General features: G+C 49.8%; 1 protein-coding gene across 1 annotated transcript in view; it reads left to right on the top strand.

Moving 5' to 3' along the window:
* Prkce (protein kinase C epsilon) overlaps positions 1–22,895 on the top strand; it is a 483,940-nt gene that overhangs the window by 446,305 nt on the left and 14,740 nt on the right. The window contains exons 12-14 of the mRNA XM_021218600.2: positions 2,274–2,412; positions 7,588–7,776; positions 11,950–12,096. Of these exons, the coding sequence (XP_021074259.1) occupies positions 2,274–2,412; positions 7,588–7,776; positions 11,950–12,096 (475 nt within the window). The remainder of the gene's footprint in view (positions 1–2,273; positions 2,413–7,587; positions 7,777–11,949; positions 12,097–22,895) is intronic.

Genomic DNA, 22,895 nt, shown 5'->3' on the forward strand with positions numbered 1-22,895 from the left:
CACACACACACACACACACACACACACACACACACACACACACTGCTTCTCCTGACAACCCTGCACTAGACAAGCTTGTGCCGGAGGGATGAACACTCTGTGGTGAGACGGAAGATCTCCAGAGAAATGGCCTTCTAATGGCAGCCAGGCTGGTTCCCAGGGATTGTCTAAACCTTCTGTCCCCAAAGAAAGCAGTCACTCACTCTTCCTGTGTTTGGTTTTGTGTGCAAAGTTAAGAGTTTTCAAAGATTCAGATATCAGAGTGGGAATGGGAGGAAGTAGCCAGAGGTGGAACCCCATACATCACTGGCTACAAGGGTGGGAAGGCGTGTTTGGGCTAAGGCCAACCCAGGTCATAGCCAAGGGCACTCATAGGACTCATATCCAACAGCAGCTGGGTCAGCGTCTTCCCCAGGGAGAAGAGAGGGCGGGAAGCAAAGAGGCCAGGGAGGAGTAGACTAGAGAAAGAAGAACAGGAGGCAGGAAGAAACAAGGGCGGTCCCTAGCTAGCCAGAAGCCTATGAGAAGGAGGGGTGGTGCCTGCCGGAGCCTAGACTACTCCACCTGGAACCTGAGTCGGATCAGAACCAGGCTTGTGCAGACTCGGGATCTTCAGACTCATGAAATGCTACTATGACCCTTGCTCATCCCATATCAGAGAAGCTGCTTCCTGCAGAGAAGAATTTAACACAAAGGGATGTGGCAGAAGATGTTCACCTTTCACACACTTCAACCCATTGGTCCTTCAAACAAGTCCACAAAAATAGTGTGTGGTCCCGAGCCGACAGACCGGGGACCAGCCCAGCAAGGTGACTTTTAGCAGAGCTATGCCACGGCCAGTGATGAAACCCTGGCAGCCTGGATCCCAGCCCAGCATTCAACCCTGCTTTTCCACCCCAGCCAGAGCCCAGCCTAGCCTGCTCTCGCTGCCAGGGCTGGGGTCGGGGGCTAGCCGCAGTGTGGCCCCGCTGTCTGGGCTCACTGTGCCTCCTGTAACTCCAGAGCATTTGCTTAGAGCAGCACTTTTCTATGTGATTGCTTCTTTCTCAAGGAATCCCAGCTGTAAGCAGACATAGGGTCACAGATACAATGCAGGCAGGTCCAGAAGCACTTCCTGCCCCACCTCCACTCCAGTCTGGGTCCCATGGGATGCCTGGAGCTCTCAAGTTGAGATGCCAGCAGGCACATGAGCATGGCCCTTTCTGACCTCTGCTTGTACCGGAAGAGGCCTTCTTTGCAAGGCCTCACCTCAATAGCCCAGAGTAGTTGCTGAGGGAGGCACAGGGTGAATGGTTACTCCAACCACATAGTCTACATTCCTCTACAGAGCTAGGCCTGGGGTTTACAGGGGTGGTGGAAAAAATTATTTTCTAGCAACCTGGTTTCTAGGTAAGAGATCTTAGAACCCTGGAGTGTTAAAATGGGCCTCAAAGAAACCACCTTGATTGAGGCTAGCCCGCTCCTATGACTCTCACCTCTCCTATACAGAAACATCTGGATCTAGATTATTTCTCTTGCCTGCTACACCCAGATTGACCTTGTTCAGGCACCATGCTCCTGCAGGCTGGGCTCAGTCCCCCTTGGTATGGATTTCAAATCCCTCTTCCCGGTGTCTCAGACTCTTTGAGGTTGTCGCTCAAAGACACAGCTGTCTTGTCTCACTATGCTCAGGAATCCTGTTCTCTGGCCTCTTTCTCTTTGCCTCTACCTCCCATCTCCTTTGATTACTCTCTTCATGGTCTGTCCAAATTCTGGCTTTCACCGAACCCTGAGAGCCACTGCTGTTGGCCATACATCAACAGATGTTGACTACACCAACCATCCATCGTCTCCCCCTCTCAAACTCAGCAGCTCGAACTCTTGTGGATTTTTTTTCTGATTCAGTGATGATGATGATGATGATGTGTATGTGTGTGTGTGTGTGTGTGTGTGTGTGTGTGTGTGTGTGTGACCCTGAATCCCCTGAGCTAGTTAACTTGTGAAGGATGGAGGTCACAGGAGACCTCCTTTCTCACAGAAGGATCTAAATATGAGTTCTAACCCTAATATGACCCTGATGCTGTGCAGAATCCTGTCTTTTGCTGAGATATTGTAAATACTATTGAAGGTCGACCAGCTGGGAAACGGCCCTAGCCTGAGGTTAATGAGGCAGGTCGTAACCTACTCCAAGATTGCCTTGACTGGAGATTTCCCTAGGGTATGTACATCTCTCTAACTCAAGTAAGACCCTGTTGTGTGTATGAGGCTAACCATTGGCCTGACCTGTGTTGCAGGGATTTGAAACTGGACAACATCCTTCTAGATGCAGAAGGTCACTGCAAACTGGCTGACTTTGGGATGTGCAAGGAAGGGATTCTGAATGGCGTGACCACTACCACCTTCTGTGGGACTCCTGACTACATAGCTCCAGAGGTAAGGCCCACTCATGTGCAGAGTTACCTTCCCTCTCTTAGTGTCAGAACAGAGAAACAACCCAATATCGTGCACATGGGGGTCATCCAAGGATGCTAAGAGAAGACTCCGCAAAAGCAGGATGGATTCTAAGAGTAAGAGACAGGAAGGGAAATGGTTTCATGATTTTTCTGTAAGGTAGTAAGGATGGACTGGTGAGCTGAGAGTGACCGGCTAGTCCCCATGCTTGAGCAAGTCCTCGCTAAGTATCATGCATCCACCCAGAGCTACCACAGAGCTTGGACTAACAGGAATTGGTTGACCTGCAGGAGCGCTTTCACTTCCTACTTAATCGGAACACTGAAGAGGCAGCCAAGTAACTCCACCAAACGTCAGATTCACAGCAAATCCAGGAGTACTTTGCCATTTCCACCAAGGTAGCAAGTCAACAGAGTGGGCATGCACATAGAACATGAGGACAGTGTAAGCAAAGGTCAGAGGTGTCACTGTGTGAAAGTTGAGTCACCATGTTGTGACCATTTGTCCTGTGTCCTTCCAGAGCAATGTGACCCAGGAGAGACCCAGTCTGGATGATTCAGACTTAGCCACGTAGTCACACAGACACTTAATTAAATGCCTTCCATGGTTTTGAGACACGTACGATGGGAAGCAGGTACCAAGCCCATTAAGCACTGCCCGTGTGCAGAAGCCCACCTCCACGGGACATCATCTGAGCACCTGCCAGACAAGCTCCATGGATTTGGAGCTGACTGAGGCTCTGGCTGCTCTTCTAAGAGAGCTTTTGGTCTAGACAGAGTGACACCGAAACAAGCAGAGCAATGGTACCTAAAACAGGACAGGGCCCACAAGATACGGGAAGGCTTCGCGGAGCTTCCGAGACCAGGAAACAGAGTGGCAAAGAATACAGTTTAGATTTGCTTTAACCCTAGGGATGAGGAGAGCATTGTTGAAAATAAGAAGGATCAGAGTGGGAGCCATGCAGAGAAGGGAAATCCATTTCTCTAGGCTGTGAATCCTCTCAAGGAAGTGTCTGGGTTTCTAACCTGGGTACTACCATGATCCAAGACACAGGTTCTAAAGAATGGTCCTTTGACTGAATGAGTGAGTGAATGAATGAATGAATGAATGAAGACATTTCAACATGACCAGAAGCCAAGGGATGAAAACATCTTGGCCATTTTCAGGAAATGTAAATAACACAACTAGAGAGCTGGCAGGATGGCTCAGCAAGTAAAAGCATGTGTAGCTGGAGGTGAAGTCCTAGAACACACTCAAAGGTGGGATGAGAGAACCAAAGGCTAAGAGTTGTCCTTTGACCTCCACATGCGTGTCATGTGACGTGTGACCTACACACACACACACACACACACACACACACACACACGCACACACACACACCGCTCTAACCAATAAAATAAAACACATTTCAAAAATAGTAGAGACAGAGCAAATGGTTTGTGAGTGCTCGTAATAACGAACAAAATTCAGGTAAAGGAGCTGGGAACATGAACTCAATCCTGTAGGCTCTATGGACCTGCTAAGGATTTCGGTGTAGGAGAATCTTTATCATGTCCATCCTGGGAAGAAGGCAGGCCACTAGAGTACACATCAGCAGGCTGAGGAGTGCCTTCATGGTGCTCACCCAGCAACCATGTAAAAGCCTGTGGTGCAAGACTGCAATCCCAGCACTCAGGAGGTGAGAGCCTGAGACTGGGGAGTTCAAGGTCACCCTCAGCGGCATAGCAAGCCTTCGGCTACCCTGAAGTTCCTGAAATAATAAAATTTTGTGTCACAAAATATTTAAAACACTCTGATCTCAGCGAACTTGAACTGGACTGGACGGCTGGAGGATGAAGTTGCTTACCTTGCATATTCCTCTCCTGTTCCCTGTTGGCCCCTGGGGTGATGTTGTTAGATACCATTTCCTTGTGTATGTCTCCTGGAGTTGGCACTGCTTTTCCAGAACATTCCATATGAGCTAACTGCGGATATAGAACACCTGCTGGGTTCACTCACGTAAGTGGATCAGGGTGGCAGACTCCATGGCCTCCGACTTGGAATCTGAGCCTATGTGTCTTTGATATACAATTCTTACACTTCCTCTTTAAGATGCTTGTATAAAGATGTTTAAAGTGCACAGAGAAGGATTCACCTTGCTTTTTTATGTAGCCACTGATACTTTGATTATACTGTAATACATCCAGTGAATGTCTGCTAAGGTTTTTTCCATTGCGTTTGTATCCTTGAGCTGGCATGAAACCTCTCGTTTTAGAATTCATTCTCAATGCCGAGTGAATTGATAAAGTTTTTGCAAAAACGAAACGAAAGGCAGAGTAAGGGACAGGCCTTCAGCCTTCTGTCCTCGGGTCAGACAACACAGGTGGAGCCGGTTAGAGTTACGGAGTGAGGCTTGTGGGCCCAGCAGCTCAGTGCTCCACAGAGCTTTGATCTTCTGAACTAAGCGATTTCAGCCTTTCTGTTAGTGTGCTGCCATAGCAAGAACACCAGCCAGTCAACAGCTAAGAGAAATAGATGAAAGGAAGGCCTCCCCTGGGACTTATCTTTACCAGGAGAGTCTATTCCCATCCCTCTGTAAGCCAATGCCACAGTGGTTAAAGGCTTGACAGCAGTTAAAGATCTGCTCAGGAAAAACATGCGTACAGCTCACAAGGCCTGGCCACGTGCAGCTCCTTCCCCTGGTCTCTTCATTGTTGGGTTATAACATGGGGTATGAGAAACAGTCCCAAGAGTTGAGCCCAGACCTGCCCAGTGTCCTCATGTGCCCTTGATATAGTGGAGAAGTGTATTGGAGCCTTGAGTTCCTGTCTTTCCCATGGGAACCCTAATGCCTGCTCTGCCCAGCTCAGCAAGCTGCGTTAAGACTCTAATGGGATTAGAGGTGGGAGCGATTCAGAAGGCATACAGAGGCTAGCCTTGAAACCAGAGCCACCTACTTAGGGATCAGCTCTGCCAAGCCGTCTCTACCCACCATGCACCCTGCTGGCTCACCCCCCACCCCCAACACTTGTCTCTGCTCTTTTCTGCCCCCATCCTACACAAGAAATGGCTCTCAGTTCCAGGTCACACCCAGTTCTATCAGGGCCTATACCTGTCCTTCTCTCTTACCCTAACCCTTAAACCTCTCGAGGGACTGGCTTCCATCCCAGATACCCTCCAAGGGCACACAAAACCTTACCTTACCTTCCTTAACCAGCTCCATTGCTGGCAAGGTGATCAGGCCAAGGATAAGCAGGGATGAGCCTTAAGAGAACTTTACAAAAGATTACACCAAAACCAAGTCTGGCTAAGGCTACCCGGCCATTTCCACAGCATCATCCACTGTCAGCATAGGTAGACAAGCTTATAGACAAAGCACGGAAGTGCAGGCACCAGCCATCCACTCAGGAATGGCTAAAATCCTCAGCTGATCAGCAGGGACCGTGAGCTGCAGAGTGAATGTGGTGCGCTGAGTAAGATCCACGCAGTGCAAGGCGTGGAGTGGGAGCTGTGTTTTAAGAGTATGAATGGTCTGGGCACCTCAGACTCTGGAAAAATGATAGGCAATAACTCTCTGGAACTTTCCAGATACTCCAAGGAGCGAGCTGACTGTGAACAAGTGACTGAAAATACAGTATTATAAGGGAAGTGCCCACAAACCCTCGGAACAGGCAAGACCTTAGGATGTCAGAGGACAGAAGAACCTGAAAGGGAGGCAATGTGGCACAGGCATGATCCTGAAGGACAGAAGCCAGTGGTACAGAGGAGGCTTGGTAAGCCAGGCTGACTTCTAGATCTCAGGAAGTTGAGGGAGACTAAGCTTTGTCTGGGGCCCCGGCCAGTGTAGCCTCAAGTTCTGAGTCTACAGGTTCCCTGCACTAACCACTAGACAGAGAACCCCCAGATGCTAAAGAAACAGGTCATCAGTCAAAAATACTGAGGAGGCAGCTGCAGGTTCTTAAACTCTTCTTCATCCCAAATAGAGAAGGTGCCTAAGCTAAGTGTGGACTTCATATCATTAGATGCTGCTACTGAATTCTGTTTAATCCCAAAGGATGTAGAGAGCTGACTGCGAACGAGTGACTGAAAATACAGTATTTGTATGATTTCTACCCTTGCTGTAGAATTGGGTGTGTGTAGCATGTTCTACATGGGTTCATCCTGAGTTAATGCTCTGGCTGTCCATTTGGCGAGATACACAGTGGCTGGGAGGAAGGGACATTGCTGAGTGTGGCCCTTGTCAAAGACAATCATAGAACTGATTGAATGTTGGCTTTGCCCATAAGGATAACATACATTCACAAGGTTAGCCCCAAAGGAAAGGAGATCTATAGGGTCTGTTAAATGAGAGGTTCATTGGTGAGACTCAGAGAACCAGAAAGATGGGTGGAAATGAATCTTTTACTGTCATAGACAAGAGCATAGTAGTATGGCTGGGTAAAACGCAGGGGCTAGGGGAGGGGCCTTCCCTCTTGTTTCCTTCTGTGGAGCATGGGGCTGAGGTAAGTGTTGTCACCACTTAAGGAATATCAACTTTCTGTTTCAAGCCAAGTATGGTGGCGCACATCTTTTATCCCAAGACACAGGAGGCCAAAGTGGGCAGGTCTCTGAGAGTTCCAGGCCAATCTTGTTTATGTAGTGAATTCTGGTCTAACCAGGGCTACAAAGTAAGACCTTAGCTCAAGTGGGGGTTGGGGGGGGAAGCAAAAGCACAAGAGATTGTGGTCTCATTCCCACACGGGCAGTCAGGGTGCCCAGGCTGTGAATATTGGGAATCAAACTTGCTGCACAGCCAGTCCCTCTCAGCATCGCCCTTTGAAGTCTACACCCTGCTCCCCTAACCCAGAGGTAATGTCGAGCTGTGCCCTCATCTTTTGAAAGTGGACCTAAATGCTGCCCCGGAGCTTTGTCTGCCATGCAAACTGAGAAGTGGTCTCTTGTTCCCAGCAGAGGTTAGATGGTCGATCTCATTGTGGAGAGGGAATAGCGGATCCCACACTTAAGCTTCCCTGAAGAAGCTGGGGTAGCACCCCATCCCACACCCCAGGGTAGCACAGCTCCACATGGCGGAGCAAGGTGGACAGGAAGGCCAAGACCTTCCACCGAGAGTTGGTGGGAGAGTTGCTGCTGGAGTCGGGCTCTTAAATGATCCCTGACGCCATCTGTTTCCCCACACAGATCCTACAGGAGTTGGAGTACGGCCCCTCGGTAGACTGGTGGGCCCTGGGAGTGCTGATGTACGAGATGATGGCTGGGCAGCCCCCCTTTGAAGCTGACAACGAGGACGACTTGTTCGAATCCATCCTTCATGATGATGTTCTCTACCCTGTGTGGCTCAGCAAGGAAGCTGTCAGCATCCTGAAAGCTGTGAGTGACTGTCCCTCACCTGTGGCTCTGCTCCCTGTGGGTGCTCCTCCCCAACCCCCACCCGGCCCTGTGTGTGTGTGTGTCTGTGTGTGTCTGTGTCTGCCTGCCTGTCTGTCTGTCTCCCTGCCTGTCTGTCTGTGTGTCTGTGTGCTCACCAGTCAGTTTGTCCAAGATCACAATGCTGGTCCAAGGCAGAGCCCAGGAACCCCAGCTTCCATTCCTGGCTTCTGTTCCTCTTCAAAACACCCCAGAGTTCAGTAGTTGACCAGCAATATTCACAAAATCAGCCCTGTTCAAGGGCCCTGAACTCTTAGTCTTCCTTTATTTTATATATTTTCTGAAGAAACTTGGCTGTCTGGGGAATTTGCAGCACTTGCCATAGCTGGTGGAAGTTATGACACTTTTAAGACATTACAAGCATTTTTGCAGGAGTCTGGAATCACTTCTCTCTGTCCCTCTGCTCCCCCTCCCCCGTGGCTCCATGTTCAAGGACTCGTGACTTAGCTGAGCCTACACTGGCACCCTCTCTGTTATATAGCATTTACTCTGGGCAACCTCTTCTCTGTCTCCTTTGCTGTCTCTTCTGCTTCTCACTGGACATATGCCCTACTGTGTGGGAGGCCTGGACATACGCCCTACTGTGTGGGAGGCTTGCTCTACCGCCTCCTCATTGCCTCTAAAACACAGAATTTTCCTCGAAATTCCTTCATTCACCCTCACAGCGAGTTATGCCTTCCGGTATACTGTTGGGGACTAGGACTGAGGCCCAGGTGTTGAGTGTTGGCATTCATAAAGCCCTGGGATCAACTGCAAGCCATGCATAGTTTAGTAACAGGAGCACATACCTGTCTGTCATACCTGTTCTGGGAGGAAGAATGAAGTGTTCAAGGCCATTCTTCAGCAACATAGTGAGTTGGAGGCCAACCTGGGCTACCTGAGACCTTGTGTCAAAAACAACATCAGACAGCATCAGAGAGCAAAGCGCTCGCTGTCCAAGTGTGCTGCAAAGAGTGTCTGCTGCGACGTGGAAGATGGCTGCTCTTCAGTCTCTGTGCTGTCCCCTTTATCCCAGTTTACAAGGAGGTAATGTGGCAGGTGACTTGAAGCATGGTGGGGGCAGGGTTTGCTTGAGAGCCACACCTGTCTGGGGAGCGTCCACACCTACCTCCAGCTGACTGCACGCCTGCAGCCGTCAGCACTCCCTTCGCCAGATCTGCCTTTCCGAGGGGAAGCCTGAAGCCCGGTTTTATCCTCCCTGTGAACCGACTTGAACTCCTTCCCTTAAAAAGAGTGTGTTGGCCAAAGCAGAGCCTGTAAGGGTCGCACGTGGGTGCCACACTTTGATCCAAGCCTTTGCTGTTTCCTTGGTAGTGTTTCTTACTGACCTGTTTGGTTACATCACGAGTTCAGCCACTCTCCAGTTCTGCCCCCCCCCCCCCAGCCCCGAGCTCTCACTTGTTTGAATAACTAAGACACGTAATCATTTAAGATGATAACCTGTCCACACTTCTACCTGCCTGCTTCCCACACTCTGTACCCAGTGTGAGGTTTCATATCCTTAGGTGGATACCAGGATGGTAAAGATATGGATTCTCACTGCTTTATCCTTTACTGTTGGTACAGAACTTAGAAGGCTCGCTGTGTTTCCTTCTTCCCAAAGGGGCTATAGATTCTTCCACCAAAGGCTGCGTCTGTCTGTCTCCGCATTTCAAAAAGCCTTCGGGGCAGCTGTCACAGGGGTTCCCCCACCAAGGACCATCCCTGAGTGATTAACTAGGGTGGAGATCTGAGCCTCCTGCTCTAGCTCCCAGACTCCCACCGAGACCCTGACAGCTGATCTCCAGCAGGAGATCCACATGGAGAAGAACTCTGTGCCTGGCAGACATCAGCTCAGCCTCATTCTGAGTCCTCTGCCCATATAGCAGCTAAGTTTGTGTGTATGTGTGTGTGTGTGTCCATCTGTCCTCTCCCCCTACCCTTCTCCCTCTCTCTACCCCTTTCTTTGGATGGCCCAGACAGCACTGTGGTTTTTGATACTCCCTCTAGACACTTATCCAGCGATGTTTGGACATACTGGAGTTAGTGCCATCACAGGGAGCAGGTGCGTGCAGATGTGTAAGGACATACTAAGATGCATCAGCGCTACTGCCAAAGAGCCTACAGCACACAGGAGAGCCCCACAAGGAAAGAATGGCGTAGCACTGTTGCCACCTGGGGCTGGAGAGGTGGCTCGGTGGTTAAGAGCACATACTGCTGTGACAGAGAACCCAAGTTTCCTAGCACCCATGTCGGACAGTTGACATCCACTTGTGTTTCCCTCTCCAGGAAACTGCTGCTGTCTGCTGAACTCTCTGGACACTGAATTCACACCAGCACATAGAATGTAAAAGTTAAAAATAAATGAGAGAGAGAGAGAGAGAGAGAAGAGAATCATTGACCTGCACTGACTCAGGGGTTAGAGCTTATGCTGTGGTAGTGGCCCAGGACATTACCACAGGGGTTCCTCCCTAGGCTCACCTCTCTGCTATCTGAAGGAGGGAGGAAGGCCCATGGAGGGCAGAGGGGACCACTGCTTTTCTTTGGAACCCACCTCCCCATTCCCTTAGCTCACCACTTAACATTTGTAGCCCATGTTTTCTAAGGCTCTCTCTGAGGGATGTTCCCCATGGGGAGGTGGTCCGGGATCTAGAGAAGGCCGTTTCTGTCACCGAGCAGTGAAGAACCTTTGCCGCAGCGAGCCGCCATCTTGCTGCTGCTAAACTCAGCGCAGTTCCAGAGCCAGCCAGCCTCCTCTGCAGCCTTCACAGTTCCCTGAGCTCCGGGTAGGAGGAGGGAATGGAGTTTGTGCTGGGTAAACGCATCTCAGGGGTCAAGGGAAGGTGAGCTTCAGTCAGCCTATAATTCAGGTTGACAAGAACACAGAGGTCAAATATCAGCGGAAGAATCAACATGTTGCCGGCTTCTTAAAGAATGCTAAGGCACTACAGGGGACACTGAACCAGAGATTAAAAGTAGGCAACACTCAGGCTGTGCGTGGTGGCGCACGCCTTTGATCCCAGCACTTGGGAGGCAGAGGCAGGTGAATTTCTGAGTTCGAGGCCAGCCTGGTCTACAGAGTGAGTTCCAGGACAGCCAGGGCTACACAGAGAAACCCTGTCTCGGGGGAAAAAAAAAAAAAAAAGTAGGCAAAACTCAAACTGAAACATCTCCATGTGCCAAACAGAAGAGTATATAGGCCAGCCTGAGTCACTGAACCAGGGTGACTTCCTGGACATGTAGGTGAAGGAGACAAGGACCACAAGTCATCTTCAAATCAATGCCCATGTGGTTTGGATTTGAGGACACCAGGGGTAGATCATAGGACCCCAACCCTAGCCCTAACCCTTTCCCATGTGAGATGTTTGCTTCTGCTGGTGAGCCCTGAAATTCCACCACAGTCCCCAAGTGTCTTTCTCACAAGAGACCTTTTACCCTATAAGACACTGTACTTGGTCTCTAACACATCAAGGATAACACATACACCCCCCCAACACACACACACACACACCCCACATAAACACCTTTAGTTTTTGGTGCATACCTAAAATATTTTTTTAGTTTGTCAGGTTTGGTAAAAGTGAACACCTTTATCCACTGGACCATCTTGCTGGCCCAAACATGGGCATTTTTGTGTGACAATTTGAAAATTCAAACTAAAACCTTGACATGGGTTGGGAGGGACATTTGATAATTTGCATACATTTGCATATCTTGGTCATTTGCATACCTGTTTGTCTTTCTCTACTTCCTTCTTGTGAACGAGTGACTTCCAGGATCTCGGTCTTTGCTGAAAAGACCCAAATATCTTGGCAACAGAGTCAGAGTCAGGTTCTAGTCTCAACAGTACCTTGCTGACTGTTCATCTTCAGCCCAGCTAACTAGCCTGTCTGTGCCTTAAGTTCCTCCCATTTAGTAGATCTAGTAATGGTACCTCAAGGGAGATGAATCCATATCTGAACTATGTTTAGAATGCTGTCTGACACATACTATGTCATATATTCAAAGATAGAACGCCCTGAGAGTTAGGCCCCTAGCATGTAAACGCAGACGTAGGAAATGATGTGGAAGATAGCCCCTCGTGAATCACGCCCAGGAGGCCCCATCAGTAAACTCTTTGGTGTCTTCCTCCCACAGTTCATGACCAAGAACCCGCACAAGCGCCTGGGCTGTGTGGCAGCGCAGAACGGGGAGGATGCCATCAAGCAACATCCATTCTTCAAGGAGATTGACTGGGCACTGCTGGAGCAGAAGAAAATCAAGCCCCCCTTCAAGCCGAGAATTGTAAGTAGGGCTCCCAGCCCTTCCCCTCTATAGTCGGCTGGTACTTTTGCACCAGTCCATGTGAGCCTCAAGCAGCCTGGGTATCACTGAAAAAACCAGGGAGGAGTATCCCAGAGGTGTCTGAGACCCTAGACATTGACTGTCAAAACTACGATGCCTACAGCACCATGGTCTTACCTCCCCCAGCTTCATTTACTTATTTTGATCAGTCATAATGACGCTAGTTTTTCACATGGCATAGAGATACATGCAAGGTTTTTTGCTTTTGTTTTTTGTTTGTTTGTTTGTTTGTTTCCCGAGAGATATATAGGGTTGTGTCTTGAAAATGTCTACGTAAAGTATTAGCCCAGTGCTGTCACCGTCCTTATATGGCAGAGTGTAAGGGGAGAGTCGGTGACTATTGGAGAAAGACTGACCCACAATCGTGCAGGGAGGACAGCCTGTGTCCTGGCCTCCATCACTGTTCCGTCTCTAATACGTCCCTGCCCTCTGCCTGCTCAAGGCACCGCATATGCTACAGCCTTCCATGCGCAGTGCTAGGCACGGGTGAGGAGTGGAGACCAGTGGGGTGTGGCACTAAGAAGCTGAACAGTGGACTCCAGTCAAGGCTCAACCAGGGAACCAAAGCCATGTCCTGCGGGCTACCTAACATGGAAGTGTTGGAAGAGCAGGCAACATTATCCACTGAGGTAGTCATTCACACTGAGACTCTCCGCCAGCTTCAGGCACCAGGGAGCTGAAGGGAAGAGTTTCTTAGTAGCTTCAGACCTATGAGGCTGGCAGAAGATCAGAGGTCATCAACCAGTGCTGTCGGAGGAGTCTCTCCTCCCTCAGCCTCAAGGACAGAAAAGCCATAGCGCTAAGGCTCGCCACCATCCCTACATTGCTTTCTGCTTTGGTCTGTGTGATTCTTGAGAGACATACAGCTTCAAACAAGCGAGGCTTGGGGTCCACTTCTCTCTGCAAACCTCTCCTCCACTTTAGCCCATCTCACTACAGCTCTGCGCCCCACCCCCACCCCAGCCCTCACGCCATGTCACGCCCATGTTGTGGATCTTGTAAATAGGGAAGGTTTTGTAGATAGGTCTGATTTTTAGGGCACACAGAGCTCGCCACATGCGACAGCCTGCCTGATGGCTGGGGCTGGGGCCACGACAAGTCATCTCCAATGACAAGAGCGACTGAATACTGGAGAGGATGTGTGAAGCAGGCCACTAAAGGCCTAGCAGAGGAAAAGAAATGGAAGGATTAAACCTGAGGGCTGAATTATTATTTCCATGTAGTTTAACTTAATTAGTCCCTAGAGCGACGAGAGGCAGAGCTAGAGCAGCTCAGGCCCAAGTAACAAGAGCCCGAACAAGACCAGGGGCCAGGCAGATGTCATTGCCAGCTACTGGACAGCTGGAAATTATGTTGAGGCTCTAGGCCAATGAACCACTCTCAGCCAGACTCATGGGGGAGTCAGACCCAGAAAGGCTAGCTGAGGACACAGGCTCAGCCTCTCAAGAGAGTATAGGGAGGTGAGGCCCAAGGAAGTCCCCTGGAACCATGAAGAGAAGCAAAGGCCGGTGTGGATGAGGGAAGCAAGTGCTGTAAAGAAGCTCCCAGAAGGAAGGAGCAGGAGCGGGAGCTGGAGCCACAATCCCCGAAGGACATTTAAATGAATGGAGTCGCGGAGAATAGGCTCTCTCTGGGGTCTAATAGATGACGGGATATGAGAAGGAATATTGGCAGGCTCTTGGATTTAAGCAGTGGTGAGACATTCCAGGTCCTGGAACATCTTTTAAAGTCCCATCAGCCCAGAACATGCTCACTGGGTTTCCAATCTTTAGTCTGGCATACAATCTCTTAGCACTCTTGCATGGCTTCTGTCCGTTCTCTAACAAGGCATTTCTTAGAGGAACCACACCTTGATCAGTGGCCCTCCCACCCACAGGTTAAGAGCAGAATGACAGGAGGGGCGTGCCAAAGAGTTTGAGGTGGCAATGAGCCTGGGATCTGGGACAGAACCCAGACACCAAGGAAAAGGTGAAAGAGTGGGAAACAAACAGGAACAGGCTTCCACGTGTCCCACTCCACCAACGAGCAGGTTTCACCCCAGCTCAGGCAGGCAAAGAGCCCCCTCAGGTTGTCCCTAGCCAGACAGGAGATGTTCTTGTAGGTAAACGTGTAAGGAGTCCCCAGAAGCCAGAAGAAGGAAACATCCCGCTGGGTCTGCGATGAGGTCTTGGAGCACATTTCCCTGAACCCCGGTGCACAAGACTGGACTTCCCTTATTTCAGCCTCTGGGAGACTTTCTCCTGAGACTAGAAGCAGGACCCTGTTCGATTCCTCTGCTGGGGAATTCACACAAGCTTCCGGTGGCTTGCTTTCCCCTTGAGAGTATGTCCAAAAGAGAAGACCGGAGAAGACTGGGCCACACATCTGAGTCTCCTAAAGCTGTCTTCACCATTTCCATGGAAAGTGTCTTGTGAGCGTGACCCCACTGTGCCCCAGACTACCATGTTGGAAGTCAAGGATGTACGATTCGTTGGGTTGATTTATTTTGGCTGAAAGGAGAAAATTAGTTCATTAAGTATGAAGAAAGTGGGAAGGAAGTTAGAAGACTGTGCAGAAGGTGTTTGGCTGAATCCTGTGGATCAGGCACAAGTCTTCAAGGCATTTAAATATTTGATCACATTTCTATCTATGGAAACTGCAAACTCTCTTTTAAATATCAAATTTTTGAATAAAAAGAAAGGAGATGGAGAGAGAGAGAAAGAGAGAGAGAGAGAGAGAGAAAGTTGTTATTAGAAAGGTGTCCTAGCTCTGTCCCCAAGCTAAAGCTCCTTCCTGAGATATGGAAACACCACTAGTCTGTAGTGCCTGCATGCTCAAGACTGGCAGGAGACGTGGGATTACACTGAAGTCATTCCATTTATCATCAGGGCAAACCTCAAAGGCCCACTGTAGAAAGAAGCTCAGATGGGTTTTTTACAAGAGACTTTCCCCACGGAGCCAACTAGCATCGGGAGGACTGCCTAGCCCAGGCAGTAGCCGAGAGGCAGGGCAGCTCTAAGCTCCCTGAGCAGATGCAGCCTCAGACAATGCAGTCACCCACGGGCCACTGGGGGGAGAGAGCTCCTTTGGCACACCGCCACAGAGTCACCCTCATGGGTCAGAGGCTCCATTGTAGGATTGGCTTTCCTTGGCTCAAGGTGTCTTATAACTAGAGAACATGCCACGTGCCTTCCTAAGTGAGCTCAGTAAGGCAAGGTTTTGACAGCTGAAGGAAAGCCAGTTCAATGCTGGGAAGAAGCCATGAGGACAAGGGACCGCTATCAGGCAGGGACACTGTGAGATTCTTGGATCCTGTCTTACAGACTGGTGTCAAATAAAGGGATGCTACTGTGTGGAGAAAACAAGATAAAAATCTATGAGCGAACAGTACCAGCCTCGTGGTTGTTGCCAGCCACAAAGAGACACTGGCCACAAGTTTAAGCAGGCAAATGAGGCAGGGTCAGAAAAGCCCATACCTACTAATACCAAACACCTTGAGAGAAACGTGGTCAAGTGCTGGGACTCGAGAGAGAGCCTGCATTTCCTTCTCTTTGGAATCAGCTCCACTTGCTCTCCAGCTACGCCCTCTGGACCAGAATGCCACCTTCCCTCAAAAACCTAGTCAGTAGCCATCCCCTCGCTTCCCTTGCTGGCCACCACAGCAGAGTCATCCAGCAGGTGACCTGCCTGTTGGATTCAGGGAAGACTCCATCCATTCCATTGAGCCCAGGAGCGGTCACAGCATCCAGCCTGGTGTTTAAGATCAGCCACAGTGTAGTATTTCGTGTTTCTAGAACTCTTTAAGTCTCCTCAAACCCACCAAACAGCCAGATCTGTCTCGGCCATGCCTGGCTCACCTGGAGACGAGGGTGCGGGGGTAGGGGGTGGCTGTTCATACCCACATCAGAACAGCTTCTAGCCTGGCTCCCAGCCCCTCCACAGGAAGCCTCCTGCCTCTGGAGATATCGCCAAGAGATTGTCCAGATTGGAGGCTGGAATTTAGCCTCTGGTCAGTTTCCATCCCATACCTCCACTGGCTGCTGTCGCTGCAGGCGCTGTCTTCCTGATTTGTTTGCTAAGCTGAGATTCCAATGCCCCTGGCGCCTCAGCTTCCCTGTCGAACCCCTCCTCTGATTCCCCAGATGTTAGGAGTGCAGCCGGGTTTCCAGCCTTTAGATGGCCATCCCCTTGCGCTGGCCTCTACTTCCATATGGAAAGCTTCTTCACATGTATCCTCCGATGTAGCAACGCCTCCCTATACAGACTCCCCCCTCATGACCCCTGTATATTCCTCCTATCCCCGCTCCATGCAGCCACACACCAAACTGATTTTAGGCAAATAATGTTCCATCAACACCAAACCAAAAATTCCACGGACACAAAAATCTAATGGACAACAGCTAGCAGAGCCTCTGAGGCTACAGATAATAGCCAAGCATAAACACTTCATCTCATTGGAGATTTCCTTCCAAGATGGCGGTGCTGTCTATTCGCTAACGCGTATCTCTCACCAAGCTTTTGAGCTCCTGGCAGGGGCTTATCTGTGGGGGGAAAGAGGACCGTAGGGGGAAGAGATGTACTTGGAATGGATGCCACGGCGAGTTGTTGGGCTAGTAGCTCACTTCTGGCCCTAATTTTTTGAACCCCGAAGCATTAGATCCTAAGATCGCGGGCTCCTGGGTTTTGACACTGGAATGGGAGCCAGCCAGTTAGGAGGGGGAGAGAGCTGCCTCCCCAGAGACCTAGCTGTCCTCCGTGAACGCCAAAGGCCATAAGGGAAATGCCGGCCGAGTAAACTTGTCTTTGTGTACGTGTTCTTTCTTTCCAAGTTTGCTTCAGTGTGAATGTCCCTCTGTCAGGTAAGGCTTCCAGAGTGGGGAGTCTCTCCAGGTAGGTGAGCCCACAGGCCGGTGACATAGAGGCCCCCTTCAACTTCATGATCCGTCTCCATCCAGCCATCCGCGCTGCATGGCAGGACCCCGAGGGAGGCCCCCTCCTGCATGCTCCCGCATGACTGGGCTGTGCTGAGAGAAAACCTGGGAAGTGGGCTCAAGAACTCACACCCTCACTCACTTAGCCCCAAGAGGAGCCCCGCTGGGCAGGCATCCCTAAAGCTAGTCCACCGGCCCAGGGACCCCGATAGCATGGATGGTACTGCAGAGACCAGTGGGACGCCATCATTATCTTCCACCCCGGTGGACCAGGCCCAGGATTTTGCTGGGTCCTTCAGTAAAGACACGTTCAAGACAATGTCTATGTCAGAGGGAGATCCCTTGGCCTAAGAGGGTGTTGACTCTCAAAAAGAGATGTGGGGTCTCTGGCTCGGGTCTAGAGGCCATGGGGAAAGTCCATATACCCGTGTCTGGTAGCTTGCTGAAGTGATAGCATGGTACAGTGGACAGGGAACTGGCTTTGATCAGAGTGAGTGAGTGAGTCGCAGGATAGCCTTGTGATCATGAGAAGTCACTTCACCCTGACCCTCTGACCTTATCTGTGAAATGGAGTAAGAACAGTTCTCTCATATCATTGAAAACATGGCCAGTAGCAAGCCTAAGACACTTTGTGTACCCCTGCCCTGGCTTCTTGGGGGAGTAAGTTCCCCTCTCCCCCTTCATGGCTCCTTCCCATAGTCTGAAGGCTCTCTTCCTCCCTCACCAAGGCTCCAAGAACCAAGAGGTTAAATATTACAGGGAGACATATGATGTTTAGAGGCTGGGCTTGGAAACCAGACACAACTGTGGCCTTTCTTCCACTCTGGCCTATGGGACCTTAGAATGATGAACACTGTGACTGCTACCTAGAAAAAAGGATAATAAAAAGGACCAGGAGCCCAAGACTGGGGAAGGCTGGTCTAGATTCTCCCCCTACCACATAGAGGTCAAGAAAGTTCAGGTTATAGGGTGGTGGCACCACTCGGGGCAGTAGCCAGCTGAAGACCAGGAAGACATGCCTCTCGGGAGTTAAGCAGAGCCTGCTGGGCTCAATTCTGATGCAGTCATTGGTACTATAGAGGGAGGCTCACCAAATGGGGGATTCTCAAGTCTTTGACCCTTGTGATGGTGCTAAATGTCCCTTCACAGTATGTATGATCACTTTTGTTTTCAGAGTAGAGAGCTGTGTTATCTAGACTAGGTTGGGATCCTAGGCTATGTAGCCCAGGCTGTCTTAAACTCCTAACACCCATCTCTCCCTCAGCCTCAGTGCTGGGATTATAGAAATGTACCACCACATCTGGCACAAGTCACCTCTTTTTGCTGTATTATCACCATGTGCATTCACTCTGCTTTCAGTCTCAGTCGTGTTATGGATGAATGCAAGGTGTATGGCTTTCAGTACCCTAGCTTTGATGTGGCAGCTGTCACCAATAGTCACCATTCCAGGGCACAGATGTCCAGGAGTCTCTTAGCCAGACAATTACAGTGGTAAAAATCCAGACAAACCATTTTGCTATCTGAGAATTCTGGTTGCAGGAGCATTCCTGTGGGTTGTGGTGTGGGTCCCCCTCCCCCCCCTACTCCCCCATCTCATAAGTACACTGGGTGAGTGTCTGAGCCTGACTAGCCTGTTCTAGATCTGACTGGGCATTTCTTTAGGCTCATGAATTTTCCATTGTCGCTTACTGGCTATTGAGATGGGCTATGCCTTCATGGGTTCACTGTTACAGTATTTATTGAACTTAATCTCCTCCTTGCTCCACCAGTATTTGAACATATGCACATACCCCACGCCTCCTTCTTGAGAGCATGGGAAGATCAGTGAAGCTAAAGATGATGGGAAGGGAGAGAAGCAGGAAAAATCAGGGTCAGCTTCCTGGAGAAGCCAAGTCTGGGCAGAGAAAGATGGTGATGGTTAGGGAGAGAGAAGCACCTGAGAAAAGATGGCTTCGGACCACTTCTGATCAGCGGTATTCATGGAGCCTGTACCTGGTCCGTTCTCTACAGTCCTGGAGGATACTGCTGTCTGCCAGAAGCAAAGCAAAACTCTTCCCAGCAGTGGTCTACCAGCAGTGCCTAGGCAGTGTTAGCGTGCAGGAAGAGACAAATCAGAATGTGTAGATGATAATAGAGATTACAGGATTCAGGGCTTCATTGACAGGACCAAAGAAAAATGCTATAAGCTTTGCCTTCAAAAGTTACAAGACAGAGAAAGACAGGATGGGAGAGAGGCTTTCACCAGACTGGCTGGAATCCCAGGTCCTCCATGCACGACCCCAGGAGTCTGGTTAGGTCGTGTCCTACCCTCCATCTTACAGATGGAGTCACCTTGCTAAAGAAGCAATGTCCTCCTGTCTGCCTTTGTCTTGCTGAGAGCTCTGAAGGGTTGGCCAGCAGCCAGGAGCGCAGGGACAGTGCTTAGAGGTCGGCTCAGGTGTGGCCAAGGAAAATCAGAAATGATCTTAGTCCTCCCCCAGAAGGGGCTCAGTCCTTTAAGGCCTCCAGTCTACGTTTGTTCTGTGCAGAGTACAGGTGTATAGGTATGCTGTGCGTGCTCGTGGGGTTCCCTGCCTGCGTAATCCTCAAAGTTCAGGCCTCGAGTCTCCATGGAGTCATCAGTCATGACAGAAAGAAGCCACCCCAAACCATCTTGTTGTTTGTACCGGGAATATGTAAGAAGTGAGTAGCAGACTCGGATGTGATCTAAAAGTAATGTTCAACTATGACTAGGATTCTGGAATTTGACAAATGCACATTAGGCTTGCTGGCTGTGATGACTTTATGTCAACACTTACCTTTTCACAGCAAAGGGGCTTGGCCACAAGCCATCAGGCACGAGCCACAGGCACGCAAGCCATCTTCTTGCCCTGGTGGTTTCTGGAGTTTTATTTCTGAGACATACCACCTTGAAGGGTTTCCACGGAACACAGAATGTTATTTAGCATAGGAGTCTGGGTAAGTCAGGGTTGCTAATGGCTGGGCCAGTGAAGCATGAAACCCTCTGCCTTGAGTAGAGAAAAATCCTACAGAGTATTCTTGCCAAACTGAGATGACCTGCAGAATGAATTACATCTTTCCTGGAGACTAGCCTCCCTCCTTCTTCTCCAGAAATTCCCTGGTTCCCTTAGCTCCAAACAACCTCAATTCACTCTTTTCTAAAAGAGAGTCTTTTTCCTCTTCTTTTTGAATGTGTGTTCATGTATGGTGGTGGAGGGGACGTGGGGGTGTATTGCATAGTGCACGTGCTTGCGAATGTGGAGCAAGGAATGGCATCCAGAACCATTGCTCAGCTACTGTCCACCTTGGGTTTTGATACAAGGGTTCTTCGTTGGCCTGGAGCCCTCAGATTAGATAGGCCAGTTGTCCAGTGAGTTGGTGGCATCTATTCACCTCTGCCTTCCAATGCTTGGATTACAAGTGTGCCCATACACTGTGTGGTTCCAGGAATGGAGTTCCAGTCCTTGTGCTTGTCTACGAAACGCTTGACCAAGCGAACTGTCTCCATCCCCTTGGTGTTTGACCTTCCTCGTGTGGCTGCCATTTCCATTTGTTTTCTGGAACTCTACGTAAACGAGCCACACAGCGTGTCTATTGTTTGTTCATGTTGCGTCTTTCACTCGGCACCATGCCTTTAAGGATAGGGTTCTAGGTTTTTATGTTTTTATTATAGAAAATTCCAATCATGCATTGATGTAGTGACAAGGGTCCAGTGTACTGCCTTAGACCTGTGAGCCAAGGTCAACCATTACTTCTGCTGAGGGAGTTCTATTGCTTTGATCAGAGGTAGGTTCCCCCCACCCCCACTCCCACCTCCACTCCCACCCCATCCCCCTCTTAGGATACCTCCTGTATTTGATCAACTTGGGGATGAGTGAATGCCTCCTAGATCTCTACAGTGCTCACTCATCCAGATAGTATTTCTCTCTCAGGTTCATCTCTAAATTCTCTTTTCAACTTTTAGGGCCCAAGACTCATGCCAGTCTACATCTGGAAGTTTAGAATAGTTAGTTCCTATATTAGGGAGCCTTACATTGTTGTTGAATGGGGAGAGAAAGTGGCTGACCTCACCTTGACATGAGAGGCACATATTTGAATGTTTACCATTCCTGTTTCAAAGCCAGCGGCAGCAATGCAATCAATCCGAGGCCAAGAGAACTGATCTCTATCTGAGACATTTTCATAAATAAGGTGAAGGGGGAGGCTGGTGCGTGGAGAACCCTGGGCTTTGCTGAGACCAGACTGCGGTTTCACTCTTGAAAACTCTAGCTCTTAGCAATGATACTGCATCGAGACGTCTGCAGTAAGTGGCAGAGGTCGCCACAGTTAGCAGCAGAGTGAGCTCATGTGTGCCATGGTATGCTGCCTGCTGCCAGCACAAGCACCGATGTTACTGCTGCGTGCCCAGCAAGATACAGCTTGCTCACTGCAGAACCCTGTAAGATGCCGCAGCAGGCAGGGTGATACCCCTCCTAGAGGTTTTCATGCCCTTACTTTCGGAATCATGCTCAGTCTCCTGGGCCCCCAGGACCTTCTCCTTGCACTTCAGGATCCACCCAGAAGCAGGCTGTCAAATTATCTCAGTGGGAAAGGGATCTGAAAAGGCAGAGGGTACAATGGGGTAGACTAGGATAGACAGAACATTTTAATATAATACGGAGCACACCACAGATGGTACATGTATGGTTTGCTGAATCTCGGCTGGTCAAGCATACATACATACATACATACATACATACATACATACATACAACCCCAAATTCCTAAGAGATATGAATTAGGTACATACTGCACCCATAAAGTATAAAAAATGATTCTGAAATTTTTTGTACACGTTTATTTTAGTTTGTGTGTGTATGCACACGCACATGTGTGAATGTGCACACATGCTTAGCTGTATGTATGGATACCGCATGCATGCAAAAACTCACAGAGGCCAGAAGAGATGTCAGACCCTTTGGAACTGGGGTTTTAAGATGGTTGTGAACTGCTATGTGGGTGCCGAGAACCAAACCCAGGTCCTCTGCAAGAGCGTTAACCTCTCTTAGTCATTGAGATCTCATTCTAGCCCCAACACCTAGATTCTAATCCCCACGGTGGCCGTCGCACTCAGAATGCATTCGCTTTATAGTGCAGCCACATGCAACGGGCAGAAATCGTAGAGCTGGTTCCAGCTAGTCCATCAATCACCACATCTGTGCCTCCTGCCAGGACACTGTGACAGGAGGCAGGATGACACATGCTAGGGAGCCCAGCTTCAGGTGGAACAAGATGAACACAAGTCCTGACTCACGGCTTGCCGATTGGCTGAGGGCACCATGGGCAAGTCGTTAAATGCTTCCAAACCTGGTTCCATCTTCCCAGGAGGCTATGGCAGGGTTGACCTCCATAGAGTGGGTACAGGCATTGTGTCGGACACCCAAAGCACCCTGTCCAGGGTCCAGATCTAATCAGGCCTGTAGCTCTGAGCTTTGTAAGTTTTTCCAAGAAGAAGCTCAGGGTATCCCAGGTACCAGGGCAGAGATGAACAGTAGGCGGGTACCGACATGGAGCTCCAGGCTATGAAAGACAGCCACTAGTCAGCGAAGCTTTCAGTTCCAAGTGCCGAGAAAGAGAAGTCTTCCCAGGCATGAAGGAAGGGAGGCGGAGGTGTAAGACTGGACCAGTGGCTTTGGGGATGGTTCCCCAAGCAAGAGCATTCCTTTCCCATACAGCAAAGGCCCCTGGCCTCTGCAGCAGCTTTCAGAGCTGGCATGCCACATTATGAAAGGTGGTTAGCCCTCTCCTGCCCTCACTTCTGCTGTTAAAGATCCACCCACCCCACCCCCC

Source organism: Mus pahari, chromosome 18 (assembly GCF_900095145.1).
Source record: "Mus pahari chromosome 18, PAHARI_EIJ_v1.1, whole genome shotgun sequence".
Lineage (NCBI taxonomy): Eukaryota > Metazoa > Chordata > Mammalia > Rodentia > Muridae > Mus > Mus pahari.